The sequence below is a fragment of the Mytilus californianus genome, unplaced genomic scaffold (genome assembly GCF_021869535.1).
Source record: "Mytilus californianus isolate M0D057914Y unplaced genomic scaffold, xbMytCali1.0.p SCAF_3, whole genome shotgun sequence".
Taxonomy (NCBI): Eukaryota; Metazoa; Mollusca; class Bivalvia; order Mytilida; family Mytilidae; genus Mytilus; species Mytilus californianus.
This window is the reverse complement of record NW_026262679.1, coordinates 36,377,883-36,405,578: the sequence shown is the minus strand read 5'-3', so window position 1 is coordinate 36,405,578 and position 27,696 is coordinate 36,377,883. Positions and strand designations below refer to the sequence as shown.

At 33.1% G+C, this 27,696-nt stretch overlaps 1 protein-coding gene across 1 annotated transcript; it reads right to left on the bottom strand.

Annotated features, from left to right (window-relative positions):
* Positions 1-27,696, bottom strand: LOC127734468 (beta-hexosaminidase subunit alpha-like). Its single transcript, XM_052244353.1, has 12 exons — positions 27,330-27,696; positions 24,243-24,343; positions 15,292-15,402; positions 14,838-14,924; positions 14,344-14,452; positions 13,059-13,263; positions 10,900-10,986; positions 8,257-8,332; positions 7,793-7,964; positions 5,184-5,273; positions 680-784; positions 1-322 (listed from the first exon to the last, which is right to left on the bottom strand). Exons 1-9 carry the CDS (start codon positions 27,688-27,690, stop codon positions 7,821-7,823), a joined length of 1,281 nt encoding a protein of 426 aa, XP_052100313.1. The 5' UTR covers positions 27,691-27,696; the 3' UTR covers positions 1-322; positions 680-784; positions 5,184-5,273; positions 7,793-7,820.

Below are 27,696 nucleotides of genomic sequence, written 5' to 3'. Positions count from 1 at the left end.
TAAAGTATAAATATTTAATTAAGAAATTTTAATTTTAAAATCCAACAATGGATTTCACATTACTTATAATAACAGTTATATATAACAACCAGCTTATTCAAAATAAAACTGTGTAGATAAATATAATATTCGTGAATGATTGTGTGACACATTGCACAACTGATATAAAAGATATGCATTGATGTGATGATGTAGCTACATAAGTATATCACAGATCTTTGATTTTTTTTTTACATTGAACGAGATTGGTAACGATTAAAACTTGGTGTATTCTTCTGGACAGAATCCAGGTCCATTAACAGGTTCAGCAGCAAAGCCTCGACTGAAAAAATAATACTTAACATTAAGGTAACTTATAAATTTTCAACTCACTAGAAAAGATTTATTACGATCAAATCAGCTGTACATTAACCTCGTGTGGCCAGGGACATTAAATACATTTTTAAAAAGTATGATATCGACTCCATGTGCATGTATCCTCAGTCACCAATCCAATTTTTAAACCACCTTTATTAGAACAGCAGAATAATAACTTGTATAAGAATGTTTAAATAATGAACTTGCATATTCACTATTGTAGATATTTCCAGATACTAGTAAACTGGCATTATAAATCATGTGTTCACATTTTGGGTTCTTCTAGGAACTTCTAATTTATCCCTTAAAATATTATACTGACCTGACCATTCTACATCTATGTTCTTCAAGCCTTGGTGCTGCCTCAGCTGTACTTCTTAACGACATGTCACTCCACAAACGTTCACCTACTGCAGCTGCTCTTGGCCTGTATAATATGTGCACACAATTATTTTTTTTTAATTCAAATGATACATGTAAACATTCCCATTAAGTACATATATAAAATTTATCATTTAAGAATTGAAAACACCACTTAGAATTCCATGTGTTTGAATAAACTCGTCATAGATACCAGGCTTGAAATGTTGTTCGCCAGCCACGCGCGTTTCGTCTAAAATGACTCAACAGTGACGCTCGAATAAAAAAAAGTTAAAAAAGCCAAACAAAGTACGAAGTTGAAGATCATTGAGGACCAAAAATTCCTTAAAGTTTTGCCAAATACAGCTACGGTTATCTATCCCTGAGGTAGAAAATCCTTAGTATTTTGAAAAAGTTTTGTAAACAGTCAATTTATAATTCATCTTCGCTAGCCAAGGGTTACGATCCACTTCCCTCCCTCCTGGTATTTATGATGAGTTTATTTACAACCACTGGGTCGATGCCACTGTCGGTGGAGTTTTTTCTCCACGAGGGTATCACCAGCCCGGTAGTCAGCACTTCTGTGTTGTTTGACTTTTTTAACTTTTTTTTATTCGAAAAACCAACATTTGTGATAACAATGTTGCGCCATCTATCGGTGGATTAAAGTCACGCCCATTCCGAATACATTTTTCTTGACCAATGGTAGCACTTGAACTCTTCAATTTGGAGGTAAAAACACGGTAGCGTCTAGATTCTACACACTTGGTAAAGCAGGAAACGAAAATATACGTTGACATTCATGCATTTGTGCAAGAAACATACACAGGAACTTCTACTAATTGATTAAAAACATTCAAATTGTCACTAAATATAGTCGTATGTTTAGGGATGTAAAGACTTCTTGCACAATAAGCACGTGGCAATTGTTTACATACACTTTCTACATTTACACGTGATCATGTTATAGACGTTTTTTGATTGGATGCAGCGAGTTTCGACTGCAACCAATGAAAATCATTACCTTGTGTCTCCGAAATTCTATCTCTATCCGCCAAGGGTGGAGAGGAGGGAAGTGGATCGTAACATTTGGCTAGCGAAGATGTTTATAATTATGACCATATCAATGATAACTCATGTCAACACAGAAGTGCTGACTACAGGGCTGGTGATACTCTCATGGAGAAAAACTCCACCGACAGTGGCATCGACCCAGTGGTTGTAAATAAACTCATCATAAATACCAGGATTGAAATGTTGTACGCCAGACTCCAGACGAAGCGCTTTTATGGATTTACCTTTACCAGAAACACTCAAAGCCAAATATTTGAAAGCCAATTAAGTATTAATGTAAAGGTATATAAAGTTGCCAAATGAGACAGTCATCCACCATGGATCATAAGAAAGTCTGAATTTTTTATTCATGCATGAACTGAATGAAGACAATCATAATCAGCAAGGTTGGGCAGTACATACAACCCCCGGTATTTACCAGTGGTATTTATCGGCATTTACCGCCCCGGTCAACACTCCTCAATTGGTCAATACTGGCAAATACTGGTCAATTGAAATTTTCATGGTTTTTTCGACAGATTTTACTATCAATTCTAGTTAAACCGTAGTTGATAGGGGAAATTATTTTAACTTTCTTCCTATGGCATGATTCAGTTTATAAAAAAGAATGATATTGCTATGTTTTATTAACTATTAGCATGAATAATGAATACTTTAGTTCTTTGTGGTAATGATATAACATAGTTTAGGTATAGATATTAAATTGCTATATCAGTTATTTCAACATGTATAAAATCTATATATTTTTTCTTGAAAAGGTTTGATTTTAACAGGTAAATAGAATTACAGGTGACTAGATTATCAGGCCATTACCTATTATATGGCAAGCAGGTGTCAAAAGTTTAATCAATATTACAACTGTCCCCTAATAAATGTTGACATGACAGGAAAAAAGTCATAAAATTTATTTTTGAAGACTGTTTAAAACAATGATTGTATTCCTGACTATTCAACAGCATGATAAATATCTTCTAAAACTAAATACAGAAAATGGAAAGTTTGAAGGATCTATACTCTTATGGCTGCTGTTTTTATCTTTTTCCTTAATATTTTATTCTAATGATTACTGTCCACGATGTGTTCATGTAGAATTTCAATTTGTATAAGAAAAGATAACATTAAAAAAGTATAATTTTGACTTGAAAACTTTCATATTTTCATGACTAACAGTTATTGAATATAGGGCAAAATATTAGAGGACAGAAAGTCACAATTCAATTTTAAGAGAACTGTTTTCTTTCATTAAGAAAAGAATAATTTTTAAGACATTGTTTTATTACAATTGATAAAAATTACAATTAAGTAAACAAGTTGTCATAGTCATAGTGCCAAGAAATATCCTTTGTACGATTAATATTTAATAAATCTTCATTTAACCATGTTCATTATCATGATTATCTATCTCATAAACATTACAATGAATTTATATCATGGATTTTCCCTTACATATTCAAACACTTGTTAACTAAGTAATTGTGTCTTTTTGTCCTTTACAATGTTGTAAATAAGTGACTTTCTATCCCTGTGAATATATCTGTCCATTTACCCAGTAATTGAACAAGTAGGGACGGTATTTAATAGTAATATCTTATCAAAATTTCTATTGACCAGTATTTGCCAGTATTGACCAGTATTTGCCAGTATTTACCGCCGGCCTGGTCAATACTAGTATTGACCGCTTTTTTGCCAACCTTGATAATCAGCAACGGTGAGGACTTCTACTTAGTACTTCCCATGACGTTGCGCACGATGTTGGTACGAATTCCATTTTACTATAGATTAGCATGAAAATAAATACGTAGACTGGTCAGTTCGATAAAAATATTGTGATTTCTGGTTGAATTTATTACATTAGACTTGAAAATAAAGAAAAAAAGGACCCGAAATTTAAAATATCAAGAATTATAACACTTAATTATCCCTTTTTTACGCAAAAACGTAATGTCCAACGGTATTTTTTTTCTGATCATCGTAAAACTTCACAAGAGTATTGCTATTGTTATTGTTATTCGCGTGTTAAAGCAAACTCAATATCACTGAAACCGTAAACCGGAAAATGTTATTTTTGAAAACGGTCTGAAAAATGTCCAAGCATATGCAAGGTAAGCATATATCGGGTTTGCGCATTTATACCGTGAAATTGGAAAAGCTGAGAGGAAAAATATTTATGATATTTTGAAAGTTTTTTTTACTTTTCTCCTGGTTCATGATATTTTTTTGCCGGAAACCATGCGTATAGTTTTTATTGCAATGACTTCAAAAAGTATAGCCATCTTGTCCCAACAAAAAAAACCGCTGTATTTTCTTTACAATTGAGGTTTTAACCGGCTGTATATTAAATAGGCATAGTTAGATCATAGGAAAATAAAACTTGGCGGTAAAAGTTTTTTTCTTTTTCTTTTTAAACAATATAGTGTTTAACATTTTTTCGATAGGCAACAAGATTTTTAGATCGTTTCAAAAAGTATAGCCGTTTTGTCCCAACGTTCGCAAAACGTAATTGATGTCATGCTCGGGTTTTTAATTTTATATCATAATTATTTGTTTCCAGTTTTATTTTTTAATTCGAATGAAAATAAAAATATAAGTTATAATATAACTAATTTATGATAAAGGAAAAGTTTAAGTTTAAATTCTAATGTTGACCAAATGAGACTGATATAAAAAATATCGGGATTTTAGCACATTCATGACATTTGTTTATTCAAGGAACGTCTATCTGCAAGTTTCAAATCATCAAAAGTAACATGCATAATTTTTTTGTCAATAAAATAAAATAGAGAAAAACCATAGCTGGCAATTATAACAAAACAAAGGATATGCATAATGCCACAAAAATACGGAAATGAGAAAAACATGAATCCAAAATGTTTAACTACCTTGAAATTTTGCGACAAAGAAAGCATTGGGAAATGATAAAATATAGAAAGGAAACAGAAACGGACAGAAATGCAACAAAAGGAGTATGTATAAACATGCAATAAAAAGGAAAAATAAATTCAAAATCTAATTTATATTAAAAAGAAATCTGTATAAATTTGGAAATTAATGTATGATTCATTAATGCGAACTGCTGCCAAAAGTAAAATTATCAATTTTGGCCTGGAAAGACTGACAACTATTAATAAATATTCATTAAAAAAATATGTGTACGACCACTTTGAGTTTTATTTGTTAAACTATGCATTTTCAGACAAACCGAAATCGGTTACCAAATTCATAACAGTAAATTGACCTCATCAATTATAAGCTTGAACGCTTGAAACGTTCTTTGCAATCGTCGAAATCGCTTCATTATGAGGAACGTCGTGTAACGCTAAGTAGTACCAACATCGTGCGCAACGTCCATACGTTTAAGCTATACTGCAAATAAGTGCTAGCCCTTTTCTTACCAAAATCGAGCAATCAAATTGGTGTTATCAACAAATTCACCCACATGCAGGTTTCTCCACCAATAACTAATTTCTTCTGTTCATCAGTACCTGTATGTACAACGTAAAAAGAATGTAAAGTTTACAATCTATACAACTAAAGGAAGACACCGATTTGAGCCGCATGTTCTCTGAAACCATACAAAGTCAGAAATATTTGTGATATGACGTATAAATGTAGTGTTTTGTACTTCCTAAATATGACTTTGAAACAATCTTTTTTCCACCGAAAACGCCAATTTTTGAGAAAATATCCAAATTCGGAGACCGTTATCGATCCGTGTCTTATACGCACTTCCGGTATTTGAAACTAATTACGGACTCAGACTGGGAAAAACCATTATAATTTTCTGGATTTCGTTTACGATGTCACAAAAAAATAAAAATAGAAAAAAAAAATTCCGACCTACCGACCATATTTTTCAAAATGATGTTACCGGAAACACAGAAATTTTTTTAGGCCAAGGGGCCGGTTTACACATAAATATGGGGGAGGGTCCGGACGTCGGGTGCCTGTGGCCTGAGCCAACGCTTACAAATTTTGTCACATCTGCATGCACTCCACCCCTTTTCACTCAATGCATATTTAAAGAACTGTCCAAAAAAGGAATGGGTGTTGAACGTGTCGAAGTGATCTCGATCATGGCAGCCTTGGCAAACGCTTACAATTTGTCACATGCACAATGCCCATGGCATGGCAGCCTTGGCCAACGCTTACAATATGTCGCATGCATAATGCCCATGGCATACACCACAATCAAATTATACATGTCATAAATTCAAAATATTTGTCATCAAAATGCAAGCTGAAATGTCCTTACCCCTCATAAATCTAAGACTGAATCTGTTGTAAATTAGTGGTGCACCCTCCTCAAACACAGGCTGAAATGTCTATACCTATTAATACGTACCCCACATAAAATTAGGACTGAAGTTGTCGTATTACGTTTCCCACACAAATTTGGGACTGAAGCACTCACACTGAAACCATAGAAAATTAGTGCACCCTCCTCAAACACGGGGAGAAATATTGTGACCATAAATTACCCCCTCCTATATAAATTGCGGACTGAAATACACGCATTTCTTACATCAGACACTCGATGGCTGAAATGTCATGACCTAAAATTACTTTCCTCATATAAATTTGTGTGCTATGTGCTGAAATATGCCTCTGAGCAGACGATCGCAGGCTGAAATGTTGTTACCTAAATTGCCTCCCCTATATAAACTTGCGGACTGAATGTTTTAGACATTTTACCTCTGATCCGACAGTCTGGAGTATCAGTGGCATAGCTAGGGTTAAAATAATGTGGATACTTTCCATTACAAGAAAAAAGTGGGGTGGTAAATCTTGGTTACTTTCTACTGGAAACATGTGGATGCTCAAGCATACAAGCTAACTACAGTATAATAAATATTATATATAGTGAAACCTGCCTAAACCAAACACCTTTGGGACTGAAGATTTTGTTCAGTTTAGACAGGTTTCACTGTAATAATAATAAGATACTGTATGTCATCTGAGACTACTATAACACAAAAATGTACTTTAAAATTTCATGTCGGGTGCTCTTTAATTCAACACTTGCCCAATTGTACCGCGATTTCGCGGGCATCTTCTAGTACATTATTAAATGAGAATGTGTGACTTATTAAAGTTATAAGATAAGATAAGATAAGATATTTTATTTTCCAAATAAGGTCCCCAGGGGGCATACACATATAACAAATATAATCGTTACAACATACAGTATTTTACATGACATTCATATAATACACCTACAATATTGATATAAAGTCATACAGGATATTATATGTTAAAATAAAAAAAAAGTATTTAAGAGTTGCTACTCCAGAGATGTGGCAAACGTTCTTCTCGCTTGATTTTATAATATTTTTGCTGGAAATGTATAAATATAATTGATTGTTTAGCTGCAACAGGTACCAATGGACGATGCTCTAGGATTGTGAGCTTGATAGCTCTAACAAGCCTCTTCGTATCTGATGCAGAGAAACAAACGTAAATGTAACAAAAGTCCAAGTTTAATCACAGAAAATAAATATACTGCAGTAATAGGTATTGAGAATAGTGTATAGGTTTCCCTACTAAAACAGACATTTTTATAAATGAAAAAGGTAAGAGATAATATAAAACTACATTAGTTACTAAATTGTTGCCCAGTCTTTGGTTTTCTATGTTGTGTTTGGTGTACTGTTGTTTGTCTGTTTGTCTTTTTCTTTTTTAGCCACGGCGTTGTCAAGTTTATTTTTGACTTATGAGTTTGAATGTCCCTTTGATATCCTTTTTATAAATGAAATTTTTTTCACAGTATTTTTATTAATTACAAATCGATTCCTATTCCCGACTGTGACATTTTCTCGCTACTTTTGAATATCATGCGTTTCCTTCAGGTTTTCTTTACACCTTGATTTGTATCTTTTTAATGGATTTATGAGATTTGAACATCAGTAAACTACTGCCTTTTATTAACAATATATTTAGTACTTTTGGAAATGTTTTAGTTGCCAGATATTAAAATTGTAGCATAAATAAATTTCTAATTTACCGTTGAAATGTTGTGGATCACAAGCATACTATTTTCTCCAGTCATCCCCATATGATATGTAGTTCAGGTACCAACAAGATGATAGTAATGTTTTATATCCTAACTTAGTTATTTTGGCAAGTTCTTCTACATATCCACGCTTCCAAACTTCAACTACTGTATCTGGTTGTACCTACATTATAAAAGCGCATCATACAGGTGATTTTCGGTAGTTATTTTCATTTCTTTGATTACAGCAATATTCATAGAATTCTTCATTTCTTTCATTATCATGATTTTAAAGACGAATGCAATCAATATTGAAGTTCTGTAAAAACTGTACTTGGAAGTTATACTTTTCCTTTTTTTCCTTCCTTTATTTTTGGGAGGTGATCTCTCAGAGATCAGTCCATATCCTGTTTATTTTTCAGACTCCATTATGATTAAGTGTGACAATGCTATACAAATACAAAAACATATTTTACCATAGCTCCATTGTCTATAACTTCTTGCCAAATAAGGTATCCTTTGTTTAACTTTTTACCAATTATATTTAACAAACTGAAAAAAATAAGAAATAAGAAAAGTCAGGACATATCAACATAAATATACTTTTTAAGTTTTTATTAACCATATAAAAATTAAAAGATGTGGTATGATTGCCAATGAGACAACTCTCAACCACAGACCAAATTACCTAGATGTTAGCAACTAAAGGTCATCGTATGGCCTACAACAATGAGCAAACTTAATACCGCATAGCAAGCTATAAAAGGCAAAGAAATGACAATGGTAAATAAAGACAACAGTAGTATACCGGTGTTCAAAAGTCATAAATCGATTGAGAGAAAACAAATCCGGGTTACAAACCAAAACCGAGGGAAACACATCAACTATAAGAGGAAAACAAAGGAACAACAGGAACACCGAAGTGCAACAAAAACAAACGCCAGCACACATAGAAACGAACTATTTGATAACAACTGCCATATTCCTGACTTGGTACATGACATTTTAAGAAAAAATGGTGGGTTGGACCTGGTTTCATGGCATGTCAAACCTCCCGCTTTATGACAATGTTAAAAACTATCGCCAAAACACTACGTGACAGAAATACAGCACAAATACACGCAAGGATATTCATAACAGAGAAACGCACAAACAAATAATATAATAGTCGACACAACATGCAAACCACATAAAACAATTCAAACGAGAAAACTTTATGATAAAACATAAAACAATTCAAATGAGAAAACTAAAGACCTGATGTATGTTCAAAACAACAAACGTAAAACAAATATGATATACAACAAGAAACGACAACCACTGAATTACAGGCTCCTGATATGGGACAGGAACACACAGAAATTGGCGGGATTAAACATGCTATAGTTTATTTAAAAAATAACAATTATAAAAAGTAAAAAAAAATGTCTGTTATGTTGAAGATACATGCATTTTAAAATACATACAGATACATCACAATACGTCTTTTGAAAACAGGGTTGTTCTTTAGTCTAAATTCTATGATTAAAAAAAGAATCTAGAGCCTCCTTTCACTGTAATTAATCATGACCATCAGAGCTCTTCTTGTACCATTCTTACTCTTACATTAACCTTGACATATACTACTCCTTATCATAGCCGTCTAAAGACCTAAACCAACCCTATACTCTAATAAAAAAGTCTACTTTGTTACGGGTACTTATATGAATTTATAACTGCTACGAATTTACTAATGGACGTTCATAATCTGCCATATATAAATGTTTAAATACTGATTTTTTTCAAAGGAAACACATTTTGTTTATAAATATTGTTGATTGTGTTTGATATACAATTAAATTTGTTTCTATGAATCATATTTGCTATGTTTCAATGCATTGTTCATACAAGACTTTTATCGTATACGTGTTGTATATTATCGGTACACTTAATTACAATTTTCTGCTATAGCTTCCAAAAGTATGTAATATAGAAAACATTGTAGACAAAGTAATCTTTTAGTTCAAAGAAGAAGACTTAATTTTTACTCCATATATAACAGGCCATTTAGTGGATTCACTAGTTCCTGCATTCATGATTGGAAAATATCAAAATACCCTGCATGACCGATAATAACGAGCCAATAAATGATGGACATTTTTGCATACTTTTCGGTTATTTTTGTGTTTTTTTTATAGATATAAGAAGATGTGGTATGAGTGCCAATGAGACAACTCTCCATCCAAGTAACAATTTATAAAAATAAACCATTATAGGTCAAGGTATTGCCTTCAACACGGAGCATTGGCTCACACCGAACAGCAAGCTATAAAGGGCCCCAAAAATTACTAGTGTAAAACCATTCAAACGGGAAAACCAACGGTCTAATCTATATAAAAACGAGAAACGAGAAACACGTATGAAATACATAAACAGACGACAACTACTGTACATCAGATTCCTTTTGTTTGTTTAGTTTTTTGTGTTTTTTGTTTTCAAAGATGATGCCTGCCTCAAATTATTCACTTTATTATATATGTAGCTTTCATTGAAAAAAACTGGGTCATTTTTTCAACTTATTTTCTCATCATTGTGTACATGAAATGTGTTATGTCAGAATATAAAAAAATTCCTAACAGTGTAAATCGTATCTAAAGGGTAAGAATGCTGCAATTGTTAAAATGATTTCTATTATTTACCATAGGCAGCACAGAACATAACTACCAATGAAGAACTTTCCACTTACATGGGTAAAAAGGAAAAGTGTTTCTGAAAGGTTAAAGGTAAATGGAAACTGACCCACTGCAATGTGTCTATTTTAACAGCACCAATGCCCGAACTTGTTCTTTTTCAAAAAAATTGAGAATGGAAACGGGGAATGCGTCAAAGAGACAACAACCCGACCAAAGAGCAGAATATATAATTAGCTGTCAAAGTATTGACGTAATACTATCATTCAGTCCATGAAGATATTTTAATGTTGTCCAGACATTGGATGAATTTTTCTGAGGGCTTTTTATATGTTGAATGAAAATTTAAATATCTGTAAATATTCAAATAACACTTTCCTCTATTAGTTATTATATTTCAGACACCTTTGAATTGATGCTGGTAATTGAACGCTCTATCAAGTTTCTTACTTCTGCATGTAATATTGTTCCAGTTTTGAATAACTTGTTCCAAAACTCATTTTTGACATGAATGTTGTTATATCTGGGTTGCTCTTCCTAAAAATGAAAAAAAGAAACAGATCAGTGCTTACTGTATTTTTTCCGATACACATTTCCTGAATTTTTGTGTGATGCACTCTATCCGAAATGTAGCTTTCATATCAAAAGAAATGTTTACTGATTTGCAATGGGAACACTGAAGTCTAAAATTATAAAGTAGTATCAAGTCCACGAATCAATACGTTTTGCAATAGCCCTCACCTCGGTAGCAGGGCACACGATTTTCTTCTCACGACTGAATCGTTATTGTTTTGTGATATTTTTTATTTCACGTACAAAGGATCATAGATATTTTAGTTCTAATCATACCATGCTTTTTAAGCAATTTTCCTATTTCTGAGCTTTATTTTATCTGGTTTTATAATTGTTTTACAGCTGTTTTTTTTAAATAAAATTCATGTCTGACATTTTAATCGACAAAATATTTGTTGAGTTTTGTGGATTAACAGTCTGTATTCCAATGAGTACTTATTGTGCAACCGTACTGACCGACTTGTATTTGAACTCATATAAAGCAGAATTCATACGAAACCTTCTCAAAAAAGGAAAACACATCTTGCAAAGTTCTTTAATATCACTTTCATTGATGGTGTCCTGTCACTCATAAACACACATTTCAGTGAGTGCTTGCATCTCATATATCCCAGCGGATACTACCGAAACCAGTAAGAATTCTGCTTTATATGTTTATCTTTTCCTCGATATTGACACAAATAGACAACTTCAGACAAGTATCAATATTCTAAGACAAATCTGTAACCCATCGCATGGCGTTTACATATCTTAATTGATATGTTAATTCTTGCATGTCCATACTTTACAGATTTCATTGGCAGCGGTATGGTCATTACACAAAAATGAACCAATAGAGTTATGAGGAAGAACTACTGAAATCGACACTTTATAAGTTTTACAGTCACCATCACGAACAGGTTGACCGATACGATATGTCTGTATTTATACTGGTTGTGTCCTATTCCCGATTGTGACTGGGTGTGAACTGTATGTTGAGCGATGCATGCACAGTAGGAAAGGCTTACTCTGTCAACACACCCGGTTTCGATCCTTTTGGAGTTCATGCTCCGTTTTTGTTTGTTACATTGATTTGTCTTCTTAATCGATTAATGAGATTTGAACATTTAGAAACTACTGTTGCCTTAATTCTTCAGTTTACCAATTCTACATAAGAATTGAAACAACAATTTGTTCATACCAATTGCAAATAAACTCATCATAGATACCAGGATTGAAATTTTGTATTTGCGCCAGACGCGCGTTTCGTCTACAAAAGACTTATCAGTGACGCTCGAATCAAAAAAGGTTAAAAAAAGCCAAATAAAGTACGAAGTTAAAGAGCATTGAGGACCAAAAATTCCTATAAGTTTTGCCAAATACAGCTAATGTAATCTATTCCTGAGGTAGAAAAGCCTTAGTATTTCAAAAATTCAAAGTTTTAAAAACAGTTAATTTATAATTATGACCATATGAATGATAATTCATGTCAACACAGAAGTGTTGACTACTGGGCTGGTGATAACCTCGGGGAATAAAACTCCACAGCAGTGGCATCGACCCAGTAGTTGTAAATAAACGCATCATAGATACCAGGATTGAAATTTTGTATTTGCGCCAGACGCGCGTTTCGTCTACAAAAGACTCATCAGTGACGCTCGAATAAAAAAAGGTTAAAAAAGCCAAATAAAGTACGAAGTTGAAGAGCAATGAGGACCAAAAATTCCTAAAAGTTTTGCCAAATACAGCTAATGTAATCTATTCCTGAGGTAGAAAAGCCTTAGTATTTCAAAAATTCAAAGTTTAAAAAAACAGTTAATTTATAATTATGACCATATCAATGATAATTCATGTCAACACAGAAGTGCTGACTACTTGGCTGGTGATACCCTAGAAGAATAAAAACTCCACGAGCAGTGGCATCGACCCAGTGGTTGTAAATAAACTCATCATAGATACAAGGATTGAAATTTTGTATTTGCGCCAGACGCGCGTTTCGTCTACAAAATCATACCAATTGCAATATACTTAACACATTTTGCTTTAAATTTTCTTACCAACATCCAAATGAAACTTCATCACCACCAAGATGAATATATTGATCTGGGAAAGTGTTTGCTATGTCACGAAAAAATGTTTCCAGGAAAGTATAAGTGCTGTTCTTAGACGGGTCTATCGGTCCATAGTTACCATCAAATTCACCCTTTCTGTAACATTTCGTCAATAAATCGGGAATACCTTTTCCCCATGATTGAGTATGTCCTGCACAATGATAAAAACAAAAATATTAAAGGTTATGTTTTATGATCAGAGTGGTTATTTTTGAAATTTTTATCATGAAAATATTAATGATATAACAGTATACATAAAAACTAGGGAAATAGAGAATCAAACAAAACTGAAAGGCATCATGAAGCATGACCACAACTTAACAACAAAATAAAGTTGGATGTCAAATAATGGATTATCAATCCGATGAAACATAACTTTCAAATATACACTTACATTTTTATTGCAAGCCTTTCTATTATCTAAGCACATAAATCAAAGGCAACAGTAGCTAATGAAAATAATAAATTTCGTGTGTATTCAAAGTTGAGATCTCATAAATCTATTAGCAAGATACAAATAAAGGTAAAAACAGAAAACTGAGGGAATCGCATGAACTTCAAAAGGAGCGGGACTGGATGAGTCGACATGGTAAGCGTATCCTTCTTTGCACCCACCAAGCGAATCCACAACCAGTAAAAATGCGGAGATCGAGAATAGGACACAATATGTAATTTACAGATCAGAAAACCATTCTAGTAATAGTTGAGACCGCGAAAACATGCCCCTTGTGAGTTTAGACAGATACATCGTATCAGTCAATCAGTTTGTGATAGTGACCGTAAAATTTATAAAGTGCTAATTCCATTCATTACTCTCATAACTCTGTTGCAGCAATTTTATTGTACGGAGCACAACTATGTTAATGAAGTCCGTATATAGTGAAGTACACAAGTGTAACATTTTAATAGAGATATGTAAACACCATACAATAGGACAGGGGGGATTTTACTGTTGCGAAATGGGAAGTAAATTAATTGACAATAGAAAATGAAGACATCACTTGACTAATTGCATTTGTAAAATTGAAAACATGACGTTTGTCATACATTCTAGTTTGAAGTCGTCCATCTGTGCCAAAAGCAAGGAAAAGATCAAGAAATGAAGCAAACCTTCTAATTTCGGTTGTATCCTTATTTTGTTAAACATGTTATACATTTGAAAATGAAATTAAAGAACTTTGCAAGCTGCCTTTAATCACACAAAATATACATGTAATTATGTTCTACTTACCTGGCGTATCAAACTCTGGTATGACACGAATTCCCCTCATTCTTGCATAACCAATGATGTCCAAAACATTTGAAGCTGTGTATACATGGCCAGGTCCTGGATAAGATCCCTTAAATATAGATTTAACATCATCAGAATATATAAATATACATCTAATCATATGTCGATTGCATAAACCTCGAGTGTGTCGATAAGCCATACAGTTGCTCTGTAATATGGTTTGAAAATGATCAGCAATGCATTTACAACAAATGTTATGAATAGTAAGTATCTACTTCAGTTTAATGCTATTTGTAGGCAAATATGCATGGCGTGGACACCATATTTAAAAAATAAAATATTTTTTGGTTTATTTTGTTTGTTTAGCTCTTTTAGATATTATATGTTAACTTTCTCTGTGTCGGTCTGCATTCTGGTTTCCATTATTAACTTTTTGCATGGACTATTTCCGAACGAGATTGCCATCTCTCATAAAATTTTCTTTTTTTAACTACCTTTTGACTCATTTCAGGAAATGGTGCACTTGGGTCGTCCACAATGTGCCAATGAGACACATTAAACTTGTTCTGAGCCATAGCTTCCTGTTTAATATAAGTAAATAAATGTAAGTTCTAACCCTTTATGGTACACAAAATAGAAGGGACAGATTCAGCGAGATGAGTGGTCCTTATGGACGATAATTTGATTTGAAAAATGTATTTTGGATTTTTTCCCCCTTTTTAGGCAAAGTATTTCTATAGACCCCCTTTCAGTAACTGAATCCTAAATCATACTTTGTAATTTATATAACACAAACAAAAATTCCCATATCATAATGATAGCTTGCAAAATGTATCTTACTCTAATTTATTCAATCTCTAATAATTCTCAAAATGATGTCTATTATAATACTGCTTTTAAATTTCTTTGAAAAATGTTCCAACAAATAGTATACTGTATTTTACTTACTACATGTTTCTTGATTACGTCAACAGATAAAAAATGTCTAGATGTATCTATCAGCATTCCACGGTGCATAAATCTAGGAAAGTCCGTGATAGTTGTCCCATTAATGAAATACTATAGACAATATACCACATTAATATGATCATTCATGATTAAACATAGATATAATGAAAATAAATTGCAATTGTTCAAGTAAACACATAACACGCGTGCACCTCAAGTGTTTTTGTTCTCAAATATCTATACTGAATTTAAAGAGGCATTTTTTTTAAGCAAGATATACACCAAAGATCCCAGGTTTTAAATTTGTTACGCCAGACGCGAGTTTCGTTGAAGTCTAAATCAAATATGAAGTTGAAGATCATTGAAAACAGAAAATTCCGAAAAATTGTTCCAAATACGACTATGGCCATCTATCTGGTAGTTGTGGGTAGAAAAATCTAATGTTTTGACAAATAAAAAATTTATAAACATAAAATGACCGTATTTTTAATATTTCACAGGAGTGCTGAGTACTGGACTCGTGATACACTCTGGGACGTCAATCAGTAATGGCATCGACCAATTAGTAGTTAAAAGTAGAAAGGTCATTTAGTATAAACTTCTTATTTCGGTTAGACATTCTGTTCTAAACGAACCTATGGTCAATTGTGGATTCCACTAGAATTGCTCTTTGAAAAAGTCTATCAGCCCTAAAAGTATCACGCTTTTCGTCGTTTTTATTGGTTTTGGATTTTCAAATATTTTAGCCTAACGCATCACTACATGAAAATACATTAGTTAATCTGTTCCAGTATAATTGGTACTATTAATTTTATGAAGATGGTCATTTTAAGTGGAATCTTTAGAAAGGTTGGATGATTTTGAAAATCGACGAATAGAATGGTTATTTTTCGGATGAATAAATGGAAGGGCAGGGAAAAGATGGTCCCAGTTTTTAGCTCACCGTTCCGAAGGAACAGTCAGCTTTTGCCATCACTTGGCGTCCGTCGTCGTCTGTCGTCGTCCGTCGTCGTCTGTCGTCGTCCGTCTGGTGTAAACTATTTCAAACATCTTCTCCTCTGAAACTACTGAACCAATTCCAACCAAACTTTAGTTGAATGATGCTTAGGGTATCAAGAATAAAGTTTGTGTTTTATTTACTGTTTCGTCAAATAACATGGCCGCCATGGCTAAAAATAGAACATAGGGGTAAAATGCAGTTTTTGGCTTATATCTTAAAAACCAAAGCATTTAGAACAAATCTAACATGGGGGTTAAAGTGTTCATTAGGTAAAATTCTATCAGCCCTGAAATTTTCAGTTGAATCTGATAACCCATTGTTGGGTTGCTGCCCCTAAATTGGTAATTTTAAGGAAATTTTGCAGTTTTTGGTTATTATCTTGAATATTATTAATGACAAAGATAAACTGTGAACAGCAAAAATGTTTAGCAAGGTAAGATCTACAAATAAGTTCATATGATCAAAACTGTCAATTGACCCCTTAAGGAGTTATTGCCCTTTAAAATCATTTTTTCACAATTTGTTCATTTAGTTTGCTTACTTTAAAAAATCTTCTCCTTTGAAACTGCTGAATCAATTTCAGCCAAACTTGGGCTGAATGAGTTTCAGAGTATCTTGTATAAATTTTGTATTTTATTTTCTTGTACGTCAAGAAACATATAGTACTGCAACCAGAGTTCATTTTTTAAAACTTTAATGTTCCGGAAGAACACACACCTAAATTATATATCGATGGAAAGAGGAAAAAGAGTACAATAAGAAAAGTTTGGTCGTAAAAATCCAGAGTGGTCACATTTTTGTGAAATTTGGGTCAAAGGTCAGGCCTAAAAATATCAATATTTCAACCACAAGGACAAAAATGAGAAATTTTCTTATATTTATTCATTAGAATGCTACAAAAACGGTTCAATCATCAGCATATGCTGCGAAGTATGTTAAAACGACAAATTTGACTATTTATTTGAAGAGCTGCCATTACAAAATGGCGTTGATCTGGATCCTTCTGATTTTTTTCCATTTCTGACATAGCAAAAGTAGAAGTGGCCTTGACCTTTTCACATCCATTAACTTTCATACTGCTTATAATTTTTCACTACAGTATATTACAGAATTATTTTCTGAACTATAAAACAACAGTTTATACAATTATTTCAATATTTTTTCTATCTTTGAAAAAAACAAAATTCAAGCGATGAAACAGTGTTTTTAATTTTGCATCTAAAAGGTTGTGTAAATTTGGGAAAATTAGTATCTATTTATACATAAATAATTATTGTGTATTTGCAAAGTCCGGACATATCAGTTATAACACCAAAAATATCATAGTCAACCGAGGCGAATGCGAGGTTTTAAAAAAATCATAAGTGTGACTTGCATTAATTTAGCGGTTGGTTAAACAAACTCGGTTTGGTGCATGAACATCTTAGTGGGATTATCCTGGTAAAAAAGTGTAGACTCATCAATTTTTTATGGAAGTAATGGAAAATACAATGTAATGCCAATTTGCTAATGTTGTAATTTAAAATCTGTCAAGACCCTTATATAACTTGTCTTTTTAAAGCTACATGCAAAAGCTCTAGTCTTCATTAAATAGGGATATGAATCCCTATTTAATGAATATCTTCGTCATCGTATGCGGATTCAGTACGCGTATTAGCATTATAACATACTTCCCTTTCTTGACACAAACAAGTTCGGTGCAAGACAGAGTTTGTTCAAAGCAAACACAGCTTTTGAGCACAAAGATTTACCTTTGCAAGTACAAAGATAATCTTGTAAGTAATCTGATGTCATGTGTCCCTTGAAAAATGTTGGGGTTTATCCTGTTTTGTCTTCAAGGCCAAAAATCTAACCCTGAAGTCAGAAAGAGTTGCTATATCCGGTCTAAAATGGAATAAATTGCTGGTCAAACGTTTCCGACTAAACATGAAAATTTCCGATATATTTTGACATGGACCACAAAATTTCCAAAGGAATCTCTGATGTGTTTTCAATTTTTTCAGCACAATTTGAAATGTTTTTGAAAGCATTCGGAACGCGAACAGGACCTCTCTTACCTTTGGTATAATGAAACAGTCGCCAACGATGATGCACTGTCAGTCAGTTGAAAAGTGTTATCTTGATCTCTCTTCACTTTCTGACGCAAACTGGAATCAATTGTGGAATGACAAACCTGAAAGTTTGCTCGTGCCATGGAATGAAACGTTCCTTACTATCAATTGACTCCGTGTTGAGGCCTATATTGTCAGCATCCATTGGTATCAAACACTCCCCTTGGTGTTTTGAAACAATGCCATTTAGAGCGTAAATACCGTCTTGATTCGGTCAAACTCATGCATGGCAATGCTTGTCAGGTATAGTCTTACCTCTGCATAGGAAACACAAAAGGACAAAGTTTATATCAATGTTTGTGACCAATATTCCCATATTCATTATATAACTGCACGGTCAATCCCAAATGTAATGAGGCGAATGTTGATTTTGCTACAAAAACGATTGATTTTGTAATATCCATACATGCGGGCATCTTTTCCATGGAAGGACCCGACTAGGACAGAGCTCCTTAGAGAGCTAGCGGCAGAGTGAAGTAATTGTTCCTCTTTTAATGTATCTTTGATATCTACAGACACATCTTGGTGTAATTCTTGAAGTCTTAAGATAAACTTCATTTTTTTCTGCAGCAGATATGGCATCCCCTATAGTGAGCTCAGAGCTAAACTATATATTTGAAATTCCTTGTCCCCGCTGTGTCTGAATTGTAAGGTGTCATAATAACTAGTTACTTAGTAGTTTGTTCTGGAGTTTGGCAGTTGGGTAAGCATCAGAGACATTCTTGGGTAAAAGTAATCGGTATATGTCGAGGATGTGCAACAGGAGAAAGGCCTTTTTCTGGATGAACATAATATCATCATTAACAATCGTTATCAATGAATTGAAAGCAAGTTCATATTCTAATTCTTCAGTAACTGTTATACCTGATTGCACAGGTGTTAACTTCAATAAGTACTTGGTAATGCATGCTGAAAGGTAGACTGCATTCGAAAATAAATCTGTACTCGCGATTATCTTTACCATGGATATATGATTACTCACATAAGCACACCTCAAAAGACTGTCAAAACGTTCAGGCGACTCAATTTTGTGTTGTTTTCTGTACTTTTTAAAAGTTTAGCTTTTACACAAAAAAAACATGTTTTCATATCCAAACTACAAGGAGGAAACTGAGCGCGAGATCGTATAAAAGTGTCAGGTTGTGAGGATACATGTGGATCAGATTGATCACATATTTGGCTTTCTGTTGTTATAATTTGAAGACGCTACAATTTTGCCTTCTGGTGTAAGTCTTATAACATCACTAATGATTCACAACTCTTTCGTCCAAAGAAAGCAGACGATCAAGAGAAGTTAGTTGTAACATCACCTTGTCACACACCAAATCTCTGCGAAACTTCAATAGTACTTTTGTTCTAGACCGCTTGCATGCATATTAGTTGCTCTGAGGTTGAACTTTGACAATGCATTTTTTCCACACACTATCAAGCCTTCTCCTTTTGGGACTTGTATGAGTAAACTTTTTAGGACTTCCACAACTAGTCATTATCCGGAAAAGCATCTTATCCGAAGGATTTGGTTAACTTTTATAAAAAGTCAAAATTCTATTAAGGTTCATCATAACAAATGGACAAAAATGGCTGTATTTACACCTCAAAAACTACTCTGTGTACAGACTTACCTGTCCAGTTTGGAAAGTTTTAAGGCCTGGCATCCACTAGATATATAAAAGTTAAATGCATTTTGTGTTTCAGAAAGATGAAATCTTTTTTGGATTTTGATGGCCATTTTTTTTTCCTTTCTGCAGAAGGTGTAAAAATGAACTAAGTTGGGATAAAACTTTGAGATGCTCCCTCTCAGGTAAAAACTGTATTGTATTGTATTGATTGGCCTTGATTGACACGGACAATAGACAGACAATAGGTATCTACACAACTATAGGTGAGTTAAAGGGTTTAACTGAGTGGACAGTATCAAAACAATTCAGGTGTTTGTTTATTTTTACACCTTCTGCAGAAAGGAAAAAAAATGCCCATCAAAATCCAAAAGTGATTATATCTTTCTGAAACAAAAAATGCATTTAACTTTTTTATATCTAGTGGATGCCAGGCCTTAAAACTTTCCAAACTGGACAGGTAAGTCTGTACACAGAGTAGTTTTTAAGGTGTAAATACAGCCATTTTTGTCCATTTGTTATGATGAACCTTAACAAAAATATAACTTATTTACAGAAAATACACGAAAGAACTACTATATATAATCAAATCACACTTCAAAAACTCCAAATTAATTAACTTATCCAAGAAAATGTACATCATCACATCGAAACTATCAAATTCATTGTGAAGAAAAAAATAAATGATGGAGCTGATTGACGGATATGAAATTTCCGTAATAAAAAAAGGTATAAATGATGTTTTTATTTTTGAGTTTTTGACAAAATTAATTGGAATTTGCTAAACAAAATTTGCATGCAGTATCGCAATAATATATTTTGTCCTCTCAAATGTCAAATACTGTTTTTGAATCATATGTTTTCTAGTTTTCAAAGAAAAATGCGTTAAATTTCCATCTATAAAACTGCTAACTTTAAGTTTGAAAGTTTTACTCGGGGATGGTATTATATTTATGTCTCTATCATTCCGATGATCCTTGATGATATGTGCATCGAAAATATTTACGAAAAGAGCCGGAAATTTACCAAAAACTTTTTGTTTTGGGATTTTAAGGTGACTACCCAAAACCGTAAATTGAGTGGTGCCCCATTAAAGGGCTAAAATACAAAAATGTGACCATAGAAACTTTTTACGACCAGACAGAAATTAAAATATAGATATAATTCTATCATTTAAAACATTTTTTAGCCGTGTGTTATTCCGGAACATTAAACTCGTTAACTAAGCGTCTTTTTCGAGGTCAGTTGCAGTACTAATAACCACTATGGCTAAAATGAAACATAGGGGTAAAATGCATTTCTTTGATTTTGAAGAAAATATGACAGATACAAAGAACATTTCAATGGAAGTTTTAAGCCATTCATAAATATGTATTGAAAAGCAAAAATAATCATTGATGAAAGATTTAAGCAAAAAATTACAGGTGAGCGATTCAGGCTCTTGAGAGCCTCTTGTTCTAAAATCAATCCCTCTTAGTTTTCCTTATAGAACCCTGAACTTCACAGAAAGATTGTACACTTATCATCTCAAAGACAATAAAAACATCTTGCAAAGTTCTTTAATTTCAGTTCCAGTTGATGTTCTGTCACTCAATAACCAACATTTCAACGAGTGCTATCGACACAGTTGGACGACTTCAAACTAGAATATATGACAAACATGATAATTTCAACTTTCCAATTGTCAGCTTCCCATTTCCTAGCAGTAACATACCCTCTTCTCCATAATATGGCGTTTTGAATCTCAGTTTATACGTTACGTTCGTGCATATTCACGCAATAAGGACTTCATTAACAGGGGTGTTCTCCTTACTAAATAAACTGCTCCAACAGTTATGGGGAACAACGACTGAAATCGATACAACATAAGTTTTGCGGCCATGCAACCTTTCGACGAACCCGGTCTCGCTACTTTTGGGAGTCATGTGATTCCTTTGGTTTTTGATAGTTGCATTGATTTGTCTTTCCCTAGTCGATTTACGAGATTTGAACATTGGTAAACTACTGTACTGTAGCCTGAATATTGAGGTGTGACCTGCTATTATGGAATTTTCAGTAGACTTCCCTCTCCCGCCTTTTATTCCAGACATTTTTCAGCAAAATTTAGAAAAGACAGTACCTAATTTGTGTAATCAATTCCTTCGATAATTTAAAACCCACATCCTTACAACTTCACAGGTGGATTGCACAGTCCAACATTCTTCTTCGTCAAAATAAACTCCCCATTTAGCCAACGATTTTTTTCAATCGTAAAAATGGAAGCCAGTATAGGGATGACGCACTGTCAATTTTGCTCTTGAAAACCGATAAAATTATGCACATAGCATCATTATGGTCCTTATATGACTGTTGCATTTTAAAAGACAAATGAATCTACTAGCTATTAAGCATCATTAAATGTACTTTTAGGCCTTTAGTCAACTTAAAACTGTTGTTTGATCGGTTGTCAGGGGGAATTTTTCGAAAGTTAAAAAAAACTTAAACAAATTATAATTAAATATTTCGTGGAAGGGCAGACTAAATATTTTCAGAGGTTGAAGATTAATTTACCCTAGATAATACACACAAAAAATGATTTTTTTTTAAAAAGTTATGCATTTTTAAGATCCGCTTGTAAAGTCTGTCGTCAAGTACTTTTAGTTAAAATTTGTTATTCGAACACACCTACTATGTTGTTATGACTCATTATAAAGGTATTTCACTTGACCCATATATTTATTTTTTTAGTACTGTGAGGTTTTAATTTTATCATATCTAACTGTAGCCTATATATATATATAAATAATGGAATCTGAAGCGAGAAAATGTATCAAATATTTTTGTTTTATACGTTTTCAAGACAAAGTAGTCAATTCAAACACGCCTGAACATAAAAAGGTGTACTCGACTTTCTCTTTTTTTTTAATGAAATTATTGCCCATATTTAAGATTTTTCCCCCAAAATCCGTCGCGGGCAGAGATGCAAATTAATGCTTTAAAGAGATCAATCATTTATCTTTATGTGGAATATTTTTCGGCGGAATTTATGCTTATATACAAAAAAGATATACATGTATTTGCATCTATCACAATCGACTGTTTTGTCTTTAATTTAAAAGTGAACAAATATCTCGAAGTTCCATACTATAATATAAGTAAAAATACGTATATAAGATGCATAAAATCCTAAATTATGCACCTACATTAAACTTTTAAAGCCCATAGAAACAGATGTAAACAATTCAAATATACCAACTTCGCCTTTTTTACCTTCTCTAATAAAGAGTTCCATTTCAATGTTTAATTTCAACTGGCTATCAGCCTGTGCACACATATCGAAATTGTGTTTCTGCTGTTATGGAATTATTGCAAAATTTGCAAAACATGGTACCGATGTTGTGTAATCAATTCCTCCTACAGTTTCAACCCAGATCCTTAAATTTAATAGGATGAGTGCACACATATTGCAGCTTTGAACTCTTTATTATGAAATTATTTGAGGAATTGTTTTCCCATTTTTTAGTTTCATCAAAACTTTTGAAATCTGGTACCATTTTTTTGTTTTCAACCGAGATCTTTAGAACCTCATAGAAAGTTTGCAAACCTAGTGAGGTCGTGTGTCTTCAATTGTGGTGTTGTTTACAGATTTGTTTTGCCTCAAGATAAGTCCTGAGGAAAACATGTCACCCTATACCTGGATGCATTATTCTGACTCCGAGCAGTCGAGTCTTTAGCTTTGACTCCTTAATGCCGCGATCTTAGCGGAAAAGCAACTAATACCAATTTTAAAGTCTTTGGTTTCATCAGGCCGGGAATCGAACCCATGACCTCCCGCACCCGAGGCGAACACGCCACCACGAGACCACCGAGGCAGTTTTGTCTTATTTGATTACATATTACAGATTAAAAAAAACAGGATGGTACCAAGAAAGCAATCAGAGATCATACGAAGAAGTAGACACAAAAAAAAGTGAAAAAAAAAGAGTAAACTATTATAAAACACTACATAGAAAACTAAGTTTGTGCAACAAAATTGTTCGTTAAAGTCACAGGTGACTCATATGCTCCGGAAAGGATAAATAGTTCCTCTTTTATTAAAATGTATTGATTTTTTTCTTATCTACAACCGTTATTAAATATAGCTTACCAAAATCTCAAAGCATAGAGCCTAGCTCAAATCTGTATGTTATATAGAGTATATATAAATATACAGTTTGACATGAAGAGGATGTTAAAAAATCCTACCTTATTTACTATAAGTTGACTAAATGTTTCCAGTCCTCTGAGAGCACCCCAGACAGCATTTGCATTAATTACGATACCGGTTTCACTGACGGTGAGATCGTCTGAAATAATAGATTCTGTATACTATGAAATTCACGACTTTAAACTAAATGGTACCAAAATGACAGCTTACTCTGCGAATTCTCCCGTTCAGTATTTATTACAGAAGCCATCTATTGACTCTGTTGGAACGATTTATTAAGTATTGTCACATATGATCGGACTCGAGGTCCATGTATGAAGACCATTGAAACCATTCCACTTTCTATCTTATAAATTATTTGACATTGCAAATTAACTGTTATTTAATCAAATATACATACCATTAATGTTATTATAAGAATATAAATAATTTCAAAATTACTAAACTAGAGGCTCTCAAGAGACATCTTCAACAATGGCTACTTTTTAGTAAAATTATCATTAAAAGGCAATAACTCCAATAACGAGTCGACTAAAAATTTCGGCCATTATGGCTTATTTGTGGATCTTGTCTTGCAGATCATAAATCATTTTTGTTTCTATCAATCTATTATAGCTTTCAAGATATTAGGAAAAAATAGGAAAAATCGTCATTATAGGGCAATAACTTCAATAAGGAGTCGACTAACAATTTCAGTCATGTTGACTTATTTGTAGATCTGGTCTTGATGATCATTTTTGCCATTTAAAGTTTCTATCTATCTGATATAGTTTTAAGATATGAAGCCAAAACCCCCTAAAATGGTTAAAATCATCATTATAGGGCAAACACTCTAAGAAGGAGTCGACTGAAGATTTCGGTCATGTTGACTTGTTTGTAGATATTTTCTTGTCGATCATATTTGCTATTTAAAGTTTCTGTCAATCTGTTATAATTTTCAAAATAATTGGCAAAAACTTGAAAAATGGTAAAATTCATCATTAAAGTGCAATAACTCCTATAAGAAGTCGTCTGACAGTTTCAACGTAAATAAACATAAGGTAGAGCTCAACATTCTGAACATTTTTGCCACTGTCAGATTTTCTCTATGAATAGCGGTTTTCTAAATAATAGGGAACATCTTGGTTGGCTGGCGGGATCGTAGGACACATTTTTAAAACTAGATACCCCAATGATGATTGTGGCCAAGTTTGTTTAAATTTTGCCCAGTAGTTTCAGAGAAGATTTTTTTGTAAAAGTTAACAAACAGTGACAATAGAAAAAAACCAAGGATCATTGCCTAAAATATTCATTCGTTTGGAAATGCGTGAAATAGCATAACAATTCAATATGCCTTGTAAGACCACCATAGGCGCTCACTAGACGTATATGCTTCCCAACCTTTGTTAAGTACTGATCCGAATTTAATCATTACACACAGATTAATAAGTATTTCTTATTATTCAATTGATTGTCGTTTATTTTATGACTTTTATTATCGTTTTAAAATCAGCAAATGCAAAATGTACTCAAGAGTTATGACATATCTACTTATGAATTGTTACTTGTAGATGTAGTTACATAGATGGCGCTCCATAAAGAGACTACCATTGAATATTTCTAAAAGATATTTTGCACAGCGAGTAGTTGCCATGAAAGTATCAAAATGTCAAATGTCAGGTCAATATGATAACATTGCATTTGGATCCTATTGCATGGTTTTCTAGCAGACCGGCTTATAATTCGAAAAGTTATCAATGAAAATAACATTTTCTAGAAGTTTCCGTGGTAACTATATATACAGACACCAAAGTCAGACTTGGATAGACATTCATATACTTGTATTCTCAGAATTTCTTTGGAGGTGTTGGATTGACACTTTATTTACGTTAGCTACATCATACTAGATTGTAAACGTATTAGACATATTCCTTTACAGTTAAAAGAAGAATTCCGGATAAAAAAAAGACAAAGGATCGGACATATATTTAACAGTTAAGCTGACATTTCTATTTGTGTAATATTTCTTGTAAACTTGTGTATAATAAATCTTAATAAATTTTATTATTGATTTGTGTCTTTTGTTGGCTACAATTTAAAAGTGATCTCTGGCCGTAACAATACGTAGAAACGTTTAGAGCTGTACGATCAAAAGAGCCTTAAAACGAATTGTCTGAAAAACAATCCTTCACAGTTGTAAATATGAAAAGACTTTCGTCAATAATTAACTTCTTAACGCACATCAGGCCAGGTGAGCTAAAAATTTAACAATTTCAAAGCAATGCAAAAACAGAAAAAAACAGTTTTAAGATTAGATATAACCTAAATCTTAAGCTAATACGCTTACCAAAACTCAGATTACTGGATCCGCTGTTGGTAAGAACAGTTATTTCCAAATATTCCGATAAAATTAAGAAAAAATCAGGAATTTGATTTAACTTTAGAATATAATTATTTATAGAAAAGGCATTTTTAATAAATTTATTTGAACATTTAGTTTCAGTTAATTTCTTCGCATAATGAAGTAGTAATTGATGTAAAGAGCTGGACTACAATATTGGCTGAGAAATAAAACTCAGTTGCAGCTCAAATTTTGAATTTATTGATTTTAACTGTAAATACGAAAAAAGGTACATGATTTACATTCATACTCACCTTTAGGAAACTTATACAATTCCTACCATTTCATCGTACTGTAGTGTCATAAAATGTCTTAAACACAATTTAGTATAACACACTCGTTTCACACGAACTAACCAGTACAAAGAAGAAAGGTGGGTTGGTAAATTCATATTTTAAGAAGCCAAAAAAACCCTTATATTCATTCATTGATTTAGAATCTAAACCTTAACATTTGAAATTCCTGATATTAGATTGATTGATTGGTGTTAAACGCCACTTTCAGCACTATTGTGCTATTTCGTGGCGGTCAGTTTATTGTGGAAGCCGGAGTGCCCGGAGAAAACTACCGACCTTCGGTAGGAAAACTGACAATCCTAGTCAATTGAGATTGGAGTCGAGCGGACCTGCCACGTGCGGGATTCGAACTCACAACATCAGTGTTGACAGGTTAGTGATACAGTAGTTCGACTACTTAGATCACTCGGCCAACGAGGTCCCCCTAATGATAGATGATGCATACTTACAAGATTCGTCAGATTCCAAACTTGGAAATCTGTCGCATTCCGATTCAACTTTCACTGATGCAACTGTCAACGCGTTCTCGGTGTCTGTTCCATGTTTTGGTTGAAATCTAAAAGTTGTGTCGAATATTATTTGTTTATATCTATCAAAAGCCGAGGTTAGAATATCACATGTTTCGCCAGTCGCCTCAAATCTAAAAGTTGATTCGTCTAACATATACACCTTGTTTGAAGGTGAATATTTCTGTGGCATTGGCCATGGTGCTCCTATTGTTGGATTTATAGTCGCTTGAAGATGACGTGAATAACATACCATTAACTTAATAAGGAGGAAGAAAACACTGGTGTTTACTTTCAACACCATTTTGTA